The 14,454-nt window shown below is 36.8% G+C and overlaps 1 protein-coding gene across 4 annotated transcripts in view; it reads left to right on the top strand.

The window, feature by feature from the left end:
* Positions 1-11,088, top strand: part of SOX30 (SRY-box transcription factor 30) — a 37,250-nt gene extending 26,162 nt beyond the window's left edge. For 2 of the 4 annotated variants that reach the window (XM_073802755.1, XM_019924828.3), the window contains one exon: positions 5,923-7,681. In XM_073802755.1, coding sequence (XP_073658856.1) covers positions 5,923-6,304 — 382 coding nt within the window. In that variant the 3' untranslated portion in view covers positions 6,305-7,681. Of the gene's footprint in view, positions 1-5,922; positions 7,682-10,845 lie in introns of those variants that run through there. The other 2 variants (XM_073802756.1, XM_019924829.2) reach the window with 2 other exon arrangements.
* The last annotated feature ends 3,366 nt before the right edge of the window (positions 11,089-14,454 follow it).

Raw genomic sequence — 14,454 nt, 5'->3', positions numbered from 1 at the left:
TAGACCGCAGGCTCAGTAGTGGTGAGTGGTACACAGGCTTAGTTGCTCCACGGCATGTGTGATCTTCCCAGGCCAGGGGTTGAACCCATGTCCCCTACATTGGTAGGTGAATTCTTAATCACTGTACCACCAGGGAAGTTCTTGAGCACCTTTTCATGTACCTGTTGGCCATCTGTATGTCGTCTTTGGGAAGAAAATGTCTGTTTAGCTCCTCTGCCCATTTTTAAATCAGATTTTTTTTTTTTGCTATTGAGTTATATGAATTCTTTATGTATTTTGTATATTAATTGTTTATCAGATGTATGATTTGCAAATATTTTCTCCCATTCGGTAGGTTGCCTTTTCATTTTGTTGATGGTTTCCTTTACAGTACAGAAGCTTTTCAGTTTGATGTAGTCCCACTTGTTTATTTTTGCTTTTGTTGCCTTTGCTTTTGGTGTCAAATAAAAAAAAAAAAAACAAGAAAAAGAACTTGCCAATTCAGTTGTCAAGGAGCTTATTGCCTATGTTTTCTTCTAGGAGTTTTAAAGCTCTGGGTCTTATGTTTAAGTCTTTAATCCATTTTGACTTGATTTTTGTATATGATGTAAGATGGGGTCCAGTTTCATTCTTTTGCATGTGGCTGTCCAGTTTTTCCAACACCATTTATTGAAGCTACTATCTTCTCCCAATTGTCTATTTTTGTTAATTAATAGCCATGAATTAATTAGCCACATATGCATGGGCTTTTTTATAGCTCTGTTTTCTGTTCCATTGATCTATGTGTCTGTTTTTATGCCAATACCATACTGTTTTGGTTACTATAGTTTTGTAATATAGTTTGAAATCAGAGAGTAAAATGCCTCCAGCTTTGTTCTTCTTTCTCAAGATTGCTATGACTATTCACTGTCTTTCATATTTCCGGAAAGCATTTGGGATTGTTTGTTCTATTTCTGTGAAAAATGCCATTGGATTTTGATAGGTATTTCACTGAATCTGTAGATAGCTTTGGGTAGTACGGATATCTTAACAATATTATTTCTTCCAATCCATGAGCACAGAATATCTTTCCATTTATTTGTGTTTTCTTCAATTTTTTTCATCAGTGTCTTATAGTTTCCAGTGTACAGGTCTTTCACATCCTTGGTTAAATTTATAACTAGGTATTTTATTCTTTTTGGTGCAATTGTAAATAGAATTGTTTTTCTTAATTTCTTTTTCTGACAGTTTGCTGTTAGTGTATAGAAATGCAACTGATTTTTGCATATTGAATTTGTATCCTGCAACTTTACTGAGTTCACTGACTAATTCTAACAGTTTTTTTGGTTGAGTATTTAGGTTTTCCTAGATATATTATTATGTCATTTGCAAATAGAGACCGTTTTACTTCTTTCTTTCCAATTTGGATGCCTTGTATTTCTTTTACTTGCCTAATTGCTGTGGCTAGGGCTCCCAGTACTATGTTGAATAAGTGGCAAGAGTGGGCATCCTTGTTCCGTTCTTTATCTTAGAGGAAAACCTTTAAACTTTTTACCATTGAGTATGATATTAGCTGTGGATACTTTAAATAATGAATGGAAGACCATCCATCCAAAAATGATGAAGATCAAAAATGAAATAGAAGACTGTATGATACTTTAAACCAACTAGATCTAACAGAAATACATGATCTCCACCCAACAACAGGATATAGATTCTTCTCAAGTGAAAATGTATATTCTGTAGGATAGACCATATGTTAGATCACAAAATGAGTCTCAGAAATTTTGAAAAGATTGGAACCATACAAAGTTTCTTCTCTAACCATGATGGAATGAAACTAGTCATCAATAACAGAAAGAAAAACTGGAAAGTTCACACATATTGGAAATTAAACAACACACTCTTAACCAATGGGTCAAATAATACATCACAAGGAAAACTAGAAAATACTTGGAGATGAATGAAAGTGAAAACACAACATACCCAAACTTAAGGAATTCTATAGCGAAAGCAGTGCTGATGGAGGAATTCATAGCTGCCCTAGCCTACATTTAAAAAGAAAGATGTCAAATTACAACCTAACTTTATACCTTAAGGAACTAGAAAAAGAAGAGCAAATAAAACCCAAAGCTAGCATAAGGAAGGAAATAATAAAGATTAGAATAGAGATAAATGAAATAAAGAATAGAAAAACAATAGAGAGTTTAATGAAATAGAGAAAAAAAGGTCAACAAAAGTTGGGTTTTTGAAAAGATCAACAAAATTGACAAACTTTTATAGCTAAGCTAAGAAAAAAAAGAGAGAAGACATAAATTACTAAAATCAGATATGAAACTGGGTACATTACTCTGACCTCATAGAAAAATGATTATAGGATAATAATAAATAATTGTACACCAACAAGTTAGATAACCTAGATGAAATGCACAAATACTTGAATTACCAATACTGCCTCAAGAAGAAATAGGAAATCTGAATAAGTATATATCAAGAGATTGAATCAGTAATTAAAAACCTCCCAACAAAGTAAAGCCCTGGACTAGATAGCTTCACTGGTGAATTCTACCAAACTTTTAAAGAAGAATTAACACTAATCCTTCTCACAGTCTTCCAAAATATATAAGAGGGAACGATTCTAAAGCCAGCATTACTCTGTTACCAAAGCTAGAAAAAGATATCACAAGAAAGAAAATTACAGAATCAACAAAATACTAGCAAACTGAATCGAGCAGCATATTAAAAGGATTATACACCAAGACCAAGTGGGATTTTCCCCAGGAATTGTAAGTGTGGTTCAACATCAGGAAATCAATCAGGGTAATACATTTCATTAAAAGAATGAAGGAACAAAACCACGTGATCATTTCAATTGATGCCGAAAAAGCATTTGATAAAATCCAACACCTTTTCATGATAAAAATCAATTCCTGATTTCAAAACTTAGCAAACTAGGAGTAGAAGGGAACTTCTTCTACATGATAAAAGGCATTTATCAAAAACCGACAGTTAACATCATACTCAATGGCAAAGGACCAAAAGCTTTCCCCCTAAGACTGGGAACAAGACAAGGATGTCTGCTTTCACCACTGCTGTTCAACATTGTACTAGAAGTTCCAGCCAGAGCAATTAGGCAAGAAAAAAAGACATCTAAAATGGAAAAGAAGTAGAATTACCTCTTTTCACACATGATACTATATATGGAAAATCCTATATATAGAAAATCCTAAAGAATCCACAAAAATTTATTAGAGTGAATGAATGAATGCAGCAAAGTTGAAGGGTATAAGATCAATATACAAAATTCACTTGTATTTCTGTACACAAGCAATAAGCACTCAAAAAAGGAAATTGAGAATACAATTCTTTTTACAATAGCATCAAAAAGAGTAAAATACTTAGGAATAAATCTAACCAAGGAGATGCAAAACTTGTAAACTGAAAACTATAAAACATTGCTGAAATAAATTAAAGAAGACTGAAATAAATGGAAAGGTATTCGTGTATATGCATTGGCAGACTTATTATTAAGATGGCAATACTTCCCAAAGGGATTTACAAAATCAATATAATCCTTTTCAAAATCCCAGCAGCTTTTTTGCAGAAATGGAAAAGCTGATCCTAAAATTTACATAGAATTTTAAGTGACCTGGAATAGTTAAAACAATTTTGAAAAAGGTAAACAAAGTTGGAGCACTCACAATTCGTGACCTCAAACTTACTACAAAGCTACTTTGTATCAAAAAACATGGTATCAAGAGAAAGAGGAGACAAGCCACAGACTAGGAGAAAATATTTTTAAAAGATGTATCTGATAAAGGACTGTTACCCAAATATACAAAGAACTCTGAAAATTCAGTAATAAGAAAATGAACAACCCGGTTAAAAATGGACAAAAGACCTGATCAGATACCTCACCAGAGAACATATACAGATGACAATTAAGCATATGAAAAGATTCTCCATATCATATATCATTAGGGAATTGCAACTTTAAACAACATTGCAACATCACTACACACCCATCAGGATTGCTTTTCCCACTACACCACGATGCTTCTGTAGGTATTCATTTTCATCCATGTAACCTTTTAGGATTACTCTTTTTTTTTTTTTCCAATAAATTTATTTATTTATTTTTGGCTGTGTTGGGTCTTTGTTGCTACATGCGGGCTTTCTCTAGTTGTGGCAAGCAGGGGCTACTCTTCGATGTGGTGCGCGGGCTTCTCATATGGGTGACTTCTCTTGTTGTGGAGCACTGGCTCTAGGCACATGGGCTTCAGTAGTTGTGGCATGCCGGGTCAGTAGTTGTGGAGGTTCAGTAGTTGTGGCACACGGGCTTATTTGCTCCACGGCATGTGAGATCTTCCCAGACCAGGGCTTGAACCTATGTCTTCTGTATTGGCAGGCGGATTCTTAACCACTATGCCACCCGGGAAGTCCAGGATTACTCTTATCTTTACTGATCTTTTTGTTCTCCAGATATAACACTAACTTGTTTTTACCACACCAATATAGCCGTGTGATGTTTGCATTATAGCACACTTTAGCACATATCAAGTATATACTACCTGGATTTTAGATTTTTTTAAAATTAAATTCTCCTCCAAACCTTGTGTAATATCTTGCCTATATTGAGTCCTAAAAGAACAGTTAGTAGGTGAATTGTTCCTAGCTGAAGAGAAGAAGGCTTTGTGAAGGAAGTAGATTTGAGCACACCCTTGAAGTATTTGTGGAATCCAATGGATGAAGAGATCTAAAGGTGGAAGAGCTACCAAGCAAAGTCATAGTAGCTGCAAGTACAGTGCATTCAGGATGTATGTATTAAAGTAAAAATGCCTGAATAAGGATGTGGCAGTAGGAGTGGAAACCTGAAACGTTTCAGAAACTAGGTCTCATATTTGTGATATTGAACACGGGCAAGGTCCCTAGCACTTGGAGATTTGGGGGTAGGACACCAACCACTGAAGAAACCCTATATTTACAAAGAATTTGAGATGATAGTCTATTATGTCAATCATACTTATATTTTTAAAGGGAAGGAAACAAAGTTGACCTTTTAAAAAAAATGTGGGAGCATGAAATGAAACACCCAACTTGTCTTGGGTTTTGCTAATGAGCATGGTTATTATGCTTATATTATCTGTCACTAGATGGAGTCCATGAGTCCAGGCAACTTTTGGTTGGACTTTTCTACATAACTCTTCCAATGATTCCTGTTCTGTGCCTTTGAAAAGTGGAGTAATACTTTTTTAAAAAAATTGACAAATGGGTTTGAATGGCAGAATTTTTAGATTTGCCTTACGAGAAAAACCATTAGTTTATAAAACAGCAAAGTGATCTTTTCAATTCTTCACATTCCCACACTCCAAATTTTTTTTTGGAAAAGATCTCTAAAAACCACAGTTTAATATCAGTTCTAAATCTTTCTGGTATCGAGTGTTTTAATATAATTAATTATTGAAAGTGAGTTTAAAAATTAAGTTGTTATCCTCTGTTCGAGTGCCCTCCCCCATCCCCAAGAGCTCTTGATTTCAACCCAGTTACACATTTCCCCCAACCTCCTGTAAATTTTGCTTCAAATACTAGTAAGAACAATTGTTACACTGCTTACTAAGTGTCAATATTTAGCACAGCACAGCAGGTGTCTGCATTTCTAAAACCTTACATGGCATGAGGCATCATGAGAGAAAGGCCCAGATAAGTAATTTTTCTTTATTAAGGCTGCCAAAGGTAAGAAACCTGAGGCTGATAATAGGTAATAGTTATAAGCTTACTTTGCTTTATGTTGTTTACTTTGTTTTATGTTGGGACTAGGCAACATGTGGATGAGTACATGAAGTAGTTGCAGAAAGTTATCTTAGGAGCTCTCTAGGCCCCAGTTAAACTTGCTCAGTTAGTCTGTATACAAGGCAACATGTGGATAAGTTATGATCGAATTCCTTTTTTGTCTTTCTGATACAGCACGTGCCCTTATAGTCGGCCTCCTTTTGGCTATGGAAATTTTCCAAGTGCAGTGCCAGAATGCCTTGGTTATTATGAAGACAGATGCCAGAACCATGAGGCTATGTTTTCAGCTTTAAATAGAGACTATCCTTATGGAGACTACCCAGATGAACGTGCTCACAGCGAAGATTTTTGGAGTTGTGAGAGCATGGATGGGACCTCTTACTGTAACAGTCATAGCCACAGTGGGGAAGAATACTTAAATCTCGTGCCTCAGCTGGACACTGGAGCCTTGGAAAGTGTCTTCACAGCCCCGACATCAACTCCCTCTAACATCCAGCAAGTCAATGTCACTGACAGTGATGATGAGGAAGAAGAAAAAGTGCTCAAGAATTTATAATTATAAAACAAATATGTCCAGAAAATAAATATTTCTTAAAATATATTCTGGGTCACTTGATGTGAAAAAAAGAGCCTAGAATACTTTGCTGAGAGTTTTCAACTGTGATCTGAGGAGTCAAAACCAAATGCAATTTATGCCTTCATAAACTTTTGATTAGTGAAACTGGAATCCTGATGTTTCATCGTAGGAATATTTAAGATATGAAGTAGTTTATTTTTATGGCTGAAATTTGCATCAGCGTATATTATCATTACTTTATCTTGGAACGTGCAAAACACTGAATCCTCACAATTATATGTGAGGGGAAAGGGGGTGTATAATCTGGCATGACAAGTGTGATTTGTATTTTATCTCAGGATACATTTATTTTTCTTTATATGATGTTTTGTTTGGTGTTTATGTAATACTTATGGATGTTTCACTTTTTATGTAACATTTTGAAAATATTTTGATAACTTTTAGTAGTAAATTGGGGCTCAGTTACTAAATTTAATTTACACTAATAACCAATTATAAGTTGCAAGTATGTTTTAATGGAACCTGAGTAATTCCTTCAGTTAAATTAGTCATTTCTGTTCCTAAACATTTTCATCATCTTTTTTGGATATCTTTTTACATTTGGTATGCATTGTTCTACTTTTTTTATAATTAAATAAACATAGAGAAAATTGTTCTTGTTGGATGTTTTCTGTTTGGGAGACAGAAATAAGCAAAATGAGTATTGCTCAAATGAGAATGGGTTCCATACCACATGCGATATTCATTTTAACTTAATAGTCTCTAGAATTGTACAGATCCTATTAGCTTACTTGAAACTGTATCAACAAAGATGGTGTACACATATTATGATGCCATTTCCAAACTCTTTACAGATGTGTACCTATGACTTAAACACTCCCTAAATGGAAGAACTCTTCCATATTTGGTTCAAGCAGCTGTCTTTAAAACCATGGAGTTCATTTAAGAGCACATGGAATTTGTTTAATTCATAATGAGCAAAAAAATCCTATTTGCGATGTGGCCTCTGGGTAAATGCCCACTTATGGATGGAGAGAACCATATTAGAACAGGATCAGAACCACCAGAATTGGGATCAGGGTAAAAGAGATCTACAAGACACAAAGTGAATTGATGATCAGAAATCACCACAAACCAATACACTTTTCTCTCAATGATCTGTATAATTTATGCAAATTGAGATCTTTTACTTAAAACTGCTTGGAAATTATGTATGGAAACCTATACTAAGCTTCCAACTTCTTCCTTTACTAAACCTGTTCCTTAAGCAAAGGCTGTTACTGTATGATACATTTCATCAACCATATACTTAATTGTATGTAACATTTCCTCTTCCCAATAAAATTTTTATTTTCACATTTTATATTTATTATTACTCTGTGCAATATCATCTGCATGTGGTTAAAGACCAAAACTTGAATTTCTTGGTAGAGAATAAACATGTAACTTCACATTGGAGCTACAGCACATTTGATGTCTACACCATGACAGATGTCTACACCGTTGTATGTGACAGTTTGAGCCATTTTATCCCATTTCATTTTAATCGCACCTTAGTGACTGAACTGGGTTTTGATCACAGACCTTATTTTTTTTTTACTGAATTATAGCTCATTTACAATTTATATTAGTTTCAGGTGTAAACAGTGATTCAATGTTTTTATAGATTATACTCCATTTAAAGTTATTATGAAATACTGGCTATATTCCCTGTGCTGTACACTATATCCTCGTAGCTTGTTTTATACATAGTAGTTTGTACCTCTTAATCCCCTATCCCTATCTTGCCCCTCTCCCATTCCCTCTACTCACTGGTAATCACTAGTTTGTTCTTTATCCTGTGAGTCTGTTTCTGTTTTGCTATAGTTGTTTGTTTTATTTTTTAGATTCCTCATATAAGTGAAAACATACAGTATTTGTCTTTCTCTGTCTGACTTATTTCATTAAGCATAATAGGGAATTTCCTGGCGGTTCAGTGGTTAGGACTCTGTGCTTCCACTGCAGGGGACATGGGTCCCTCATGGTCGGGGAACTAAGATCCTGTGCTGTGTGATGCTGTGTGATGTGGCCAAAAAAAAAAGGCATAATACCCTCCAGCTCCATCCATGTTGTTGCAAATGGCAAAATTTCATTCTTTTTATGGCTGAGTAATATTCCATTGTGTGTGTGTGTGTGTGTGTGTGTGTGTGTGTGTGTCTTTGTCCATTCATCTATTGATGGACACTTAGTTTGCTTCCACATCTTGTATTTCCCAAAATTATTTGACCGAATATTGTCAGAATATCTAAAAGGCTTGGGTTCCAACTAACACCTTTAGAGAAAGACTGCTCTTGACTTTCTAAATTTGATAATTCAGCTACTTGAAAGTTGGGACTAAATCTATTTTCAGTCTATTTGCAGTGAAAAGAATAATGCTGCTGTGAACATTGGGGTGTGTATATCTTTTCGAATTAATGTTTTCCTTTTCTTTGGATATATACCCAGGAGTGGAATTGCTGGATCATATGATGGCTCTACTTTTAGTTTTTTGAGGAACCTTCATGCTGTTTTCCGTAGTGGCTTCACCAGTTTACATTTCTAAAAACAGTGTACTAGGGTTCCCTTTTCTCCACGTCTGTGCCAACATTTGTTATTTGTAGACTTTTTGGTTATAGCCATTCTGAGAGTGTGAGGCAATATCTCCAACGGACCTTGTTCTTATAGACAAATTCACTGGGGCAATCCCTTTGTAAGGCAGTGGAATAATATAGAGGATAGTTCAGTGTGTCCTAACTAACTGTCTTCAGGCTAGTCCTTCCCCAATCTTCATTTTAATGGCTGTTGAGTCAGGGCTACTCTTTTAATCTTCTTCCTTCTCTCCCTTAATGCTGGGATCAGAAGTCAGTTTAGATTGTTTACAGATCCACAATATAATTTGGGCTGGGAAATATGGGTCTCTCTTAGGTGAAACAATATCCAATAGCAGTTAAGCATGCCTAGCTGCAAATGCCCATATCTGCTCATTTATAGCTCTTCAAACCACTGTTAGCTCTGAGTAGAGACCTATAGACTAAACAAAACCCTGCCCTATTGGAATGAATTCATTTGCCTCTCCAAGTCATCAAAGTGAAATTCTCTAAGCTTGAAACCACAAGCACTTTCTAATAGGTTTCAAGGCCTTATTTGTTCTTATTGTAAATTGGAGGTAACCATATTTGTGATAAGAATAACTTCCTTTCAAAGTGTGTTGAATGTCACTCAGACTGTTCTGTGCTTTGGACAAATCTGCCCTTCTTATTTGCAAATAAAAATTCTTTTCACTGCAAATAGACTGAAAATAGATTTAGTCCCAACTTCAAGTAGTTGAATCATCAAATTTACAAAGTCAACAGCAGTCTTTTTCTAAGGGTGTTAGTTGGAACCCGAGCCTTTTAGATATTCTGGCAATATTTGGTCAAATAATTTTGGGAAATATATGCTGTGTTCCCACCTTGGAGAGTGCCAATGCCTATTGTCTTTACAAAGCTTCTCAAAAATCTTGACATGACATGTTGAGCTCTGTTTATCTCAGTGCTCCCCTACTTGAGCGTGAGTATTCTTTTTTCTTTTAACATAATGTCTACTAACAGAATTCACTCTGGAAAATGCTGCTTATGGCTGTTGCTTCGGTTTTCAGTCGTTGGCTTCACATATGGTTTTCTGCATTGATCGGAAAAAATCCTTAAATCATTTACTGAAAGAAGGTGGTGACTAATTAACCTGTATTCTGCATTAAGTATCTGATGGTCTTAAAAGACAGAAGAACTGAAACCTAGAATTGTTATAAATTTTGATTGTCCACTAAACTGACTTTTTAATGAAAGTTGATATTGCACCCAAGAATTTGAGTGGGCAAATGTGCTAAATTCCCATATAAGTGTATTTTTCACAGTGAAAACCAGCTGTCAGAAGGATTATTCCTGAGCCAAAAATACAAGCTACTTTTGAAAGTTCCATTTTGGAAATGATTTCAAAATGAAATTCTGGGGATTCTATGCATTACTTGCACTATTTTAAAGTAGTATAATTTTGATGTGAACAGCGTAATTCTGAAAAATCTGTCCTACATGTTAGAACAGAGTCTGCTGAGGAACATCCTGTTCCAGCTTTCTGAATCATCTTAACTTTTTAGGATTTTAGAGAAATTCCAAGAGTTTCACAATAAAACTACTTTTCTGAAAACAAGTGTGGAAGGAGTTACTTTCTAATTCTACTTGATGAAAAATTCCACATCCTCTAGACAGATTTACCCTTTATCTCTGCTTTCCTCATTCTAACTGCCTGACCGAACCCTACATGTCTCTTTTCTGATGGGTAACACACACAAATCTTAGTAAACTTTTCATTAAATGATGAATGCTTGCAGGAAAAAGGGGGAGATGGAGATGTAGGAGGAGGACCATTTGCTGCACCTTAAATCCCTGGCTCCTCTGAAACCACTTCAGGGAAATGTTTTATTTCTAACAAATAATGAACAGCATTTTATATGTATTCTTTTTCAGAGGAAGATCTTCCAAAAGCGATGTTCGTGCCTGTATTCCCTGGGACACTGTCTGTGGAGGCTGATGACCCCTCCTGGAAAGGGTCTTTTAAGCTGTGCGTAATTACATGGGTCACAGGCAATGGAAAGGTATGGGGGTGACCAACCGTCCTGGTTTGCCCAGTACTGAGGGGTTGCAGGGGTGGAGGTCATGGGACCTAGGACCAGTGATAAAACCAGAAAATTCCTGGGCAAACTAAGATAAACTGATCATTCTAGTGAATACAGTGAGTACAGAATCAACTGGATCTATGCAGATCTATGCTTGTGCACATTGTGCAATGCAGATGTCGAATTTGAAATGACTGAGCTTCACTCACGATGGCAGATTATAGCTGAACTTGTGTTGGGCCTATTAGAAAGGCATGGAGTAAGTTACAGGATACATGGGGACTGTAAGAGAACTGGAGATACATAACTGTTAGTGCCTGGGTTGCTTTTATTAGGTAGCTTCAAGTTTGCTTAAAGACAAAAGAAAAATGATCAAAGCTGTACCTTTTAGTGATATTTCACTATATAAACCAGGGAGAGAAAACATTTTTGTGAATATGGAGTCTTTGTTTTAAACTTTCTTACTGTTTCCCCAACAATGATAGTGGAATATTGGCCAGAGTCCTTAGGACAATGCAAAGCTGGGCTGTCTTGGCACACATAATATTCCAACTCTATACACTTTTAAGTGTCTCTGAGACACTAGATATGGTGGTGTTTTTCAGATGTGGTCAGTGCACTGCTTCCAACAAAATGACCTGGGATGCTTATTAAAAATGCAGCCATTCCCTAGATCTATAGAATTAGAATCTCTCTGGCTAGAGCCTGGGAATATGCATTTTTAATAAGCTCCTCAGGTGATTCTTAAGCACTCCTACCTTTGACACCATGTAAAGTTTGCAAGACATTTAAATTTTTGTTATGAAAACAATATAACTGTACTAAAGGGAATCTTCAGAGAAGAAAAAACCTGTAATCCATCCAATAATTGTTTTTATTTTATGATGGTCTTTCTATATTTGCCCATATACACACATTTTTCACACGGTTGTAATCACAACACATACACAATTTTGCATATACACAAATTGGCATTTCCTCAATATTTTATCACGAGCTGTTTTTCATACTCTGTAGCTTCCTAAGTGATGACTTTTCTTTTTTTTTTTTTTCGGTGCGTGGGCCTCTCACTGTTGTGGCCTCTCCCGTTGCAGAGCACAGGCTCTGGACGTGCAGGCTCAGTGGCCATGGCTCACAGGCCCAGCCGCTCTGCGGCATGTGGGATCTTCCCGGACCGGGGCACGAACCCATGTCCCCTGCATCGGCATCGGCAGGCAGACTCTCAACCACTGCACCAGCAGGGAAGCCCCTAAGTGATGACTTTTCATGTTTGCATAATATGGCTTCAGGCAGATGTGCCATAATTAATCATATGAAAGTGTTAGGTTTGCAGTTTCAGTAATTTGTCCTAGTAAATTTCAATGATGAGATTTCAGAGTGAGCACTCGTACAGACTAGAAGCTTTTATATGAGAGAAAAGTAAACTTTTAACTAGTTTAATCCACTATAATTTTGTGTTTTCTGTCACATGCAGCTGGAGCAGATTCTAACTCATTCAGGATTCTTCCCCTCCAGAAAGTTTTCTCTAACCCTCAAAGACTTAGTTGTTCCTGCTTTGTATTCCCACAGCACCTTCATTTATATCTCCCACTACATTCTAAGTTCCTTGAGGGCCAACCAGGGCAAGTATTTGAGAAATTAGAAAAATAAATATATGGTGGCCAGCAGACTAACAGACATAGCTCTGTATTCTCAGCTTCAGTGACTAATGGAATTCATAAGTTGCCTGACAAGCACTGCTTCCCATGATTGATTGCCCATAAGAATTACCAGTGAACTTAAAAAAAAAAAAAAAAAAGCAACAACAACAAAAATTCCTGGATCTCCAGAATTTGAATATTTGAGGATGGGAACTAGGAGTCTGTATCTTTTTTTTTCTTTTAATAAATTTATTTATTTTATTTATTTATGTTTGGCTGTGTTGGGTCTTCGTTGCTGTGCGCGGGCTTTCTCTAGTTGCGGTGAGTGGGGGCTACTCTTCGTTGCAGTGTGCGGGCTTCTCATTGCGGTGGCTTCCCTCATTGTGGAGCGTGGGCTCTAGGTGCGCGGGCTTCAGTAGTTGTGGCACACGGGCTCAGTAGTTCTGGCTCACAGGCTCTAGAGCACGGGCTCAGTAGTTGCGGCGCACGGGCTTAGCTGCTTCGCGGCATGTGGGATCTTCCTGGACCAGGGATTGAACCCGTGTCCCCTGCATTGGCAGGCGGATTCTCAACCACTGTGCCACCAGGGAAGCCCCGGGAGTCTGTATCTTTAAAATGCTCCCCAGGTAATTCTGAATCCCACCAGGCAATGATTCACAAATGGCATTTGGGAGCTATGGTACAGCTTCAGGATTTTCCTCTCACCAACATTTCATTTTTCTCTCTGTCTTCTTCATGTCGCTTTAAGAGTCAATAGTTCAGTGAATTTCCAAGCTCAATTGAAGTCATTGTTGAGCTCCCTTTAATTTGAGAGTGGCTCCTAAAACATAAAGGAGTAGAGAGAGATTGACCAGGAAGGTTTTTACACTAATAGTAAATATAACCACAGAAATAATTTTCTTTTCAAAGCACTTATCACCAAATGTAATTATCTCATTTATTTGTTTCCTTGTTTATTTTCTCCCCACCAACCATGGCTAGAAGCTTCAAGAGAACAGGGACATTGTGTTTCTTGCTTGACGAATTATCCCTAATACCTAGCACTGTGCCTGCAGTGTATTGCATGCTCAATAAATATTTGTTGGATTAATTAATAGATAGGAGCTACACTTTACTGAACACCTACTATTTGCAACTGTATCTGGTATGTTATGGGATTATCTCAGTCTTCATAACAAGCTTGTAAATAGTTGTTTTCTTTATTTAACCAATGAAAAAACTGAGGACTTAAAGAAGTGAAGTGACTTATCCAAGGCCACCCACCAAATGAGTGGAAGAAACTGAGACTCAGGAACAATTGACTTGTCCCACATCAAACATCTCCTCTGTGGAGGAACAGAACTCAGGTCTGCCAGGGAACTGTTCAACTTTTTACAGAAATAGAGTGCATAAATTGGTAGTTATGACGTATTCAAACATTTTCTTAAAATATCTGTGATATTATGATTTATAACAATAAATGCAGATTTGGTCTTTGTCTCTGGCACAGAGCTTCTAAAACCCTTGGAATCTCCAAAGTGATCAGAGAACTAGGAACATCTTTTTTTCTAATAGTTGGTCTTTGACCCTGGTTCCTGATGCAGGGCTCTTGAAACCCTTGTAGTTTTCTGGGTGATAGGAGCGTCTTTGTTCTGATGAGGTGACTCTGGGTGGGCTCCTGGATGACGGCTGGATGAGTGCTCGTCAGCCACCAGAAAGACCAAGCCATGATTAGAAGCTTGGAATTTTCGGCCCCGCCCCCCATTCTCTTGAGAAGGGAGAAGGGCTGAAAATGGAGTTAATGATCTATCATGCCTATGTGATGAAGCCTCCATAAAAAT

This window comes from Tursiops truncatus, chromosome 3 (assembly GCF_011762595.2).
Source record: "Tursiops truncatus isolate mTurTru1 chromosome 3, mTurTru1.mat.Y, whole genome shotgun sequence".
NCBI classification, from domain to species: Eukaryota; Metazoa; Chordata; class Mammalia; order Artiodactyla; family Delphinidae; genus Tursiops; species Tursiops truncatus.
This window is presented reverse-complemented; position numbering and strand designations above follow the sequence as displayed.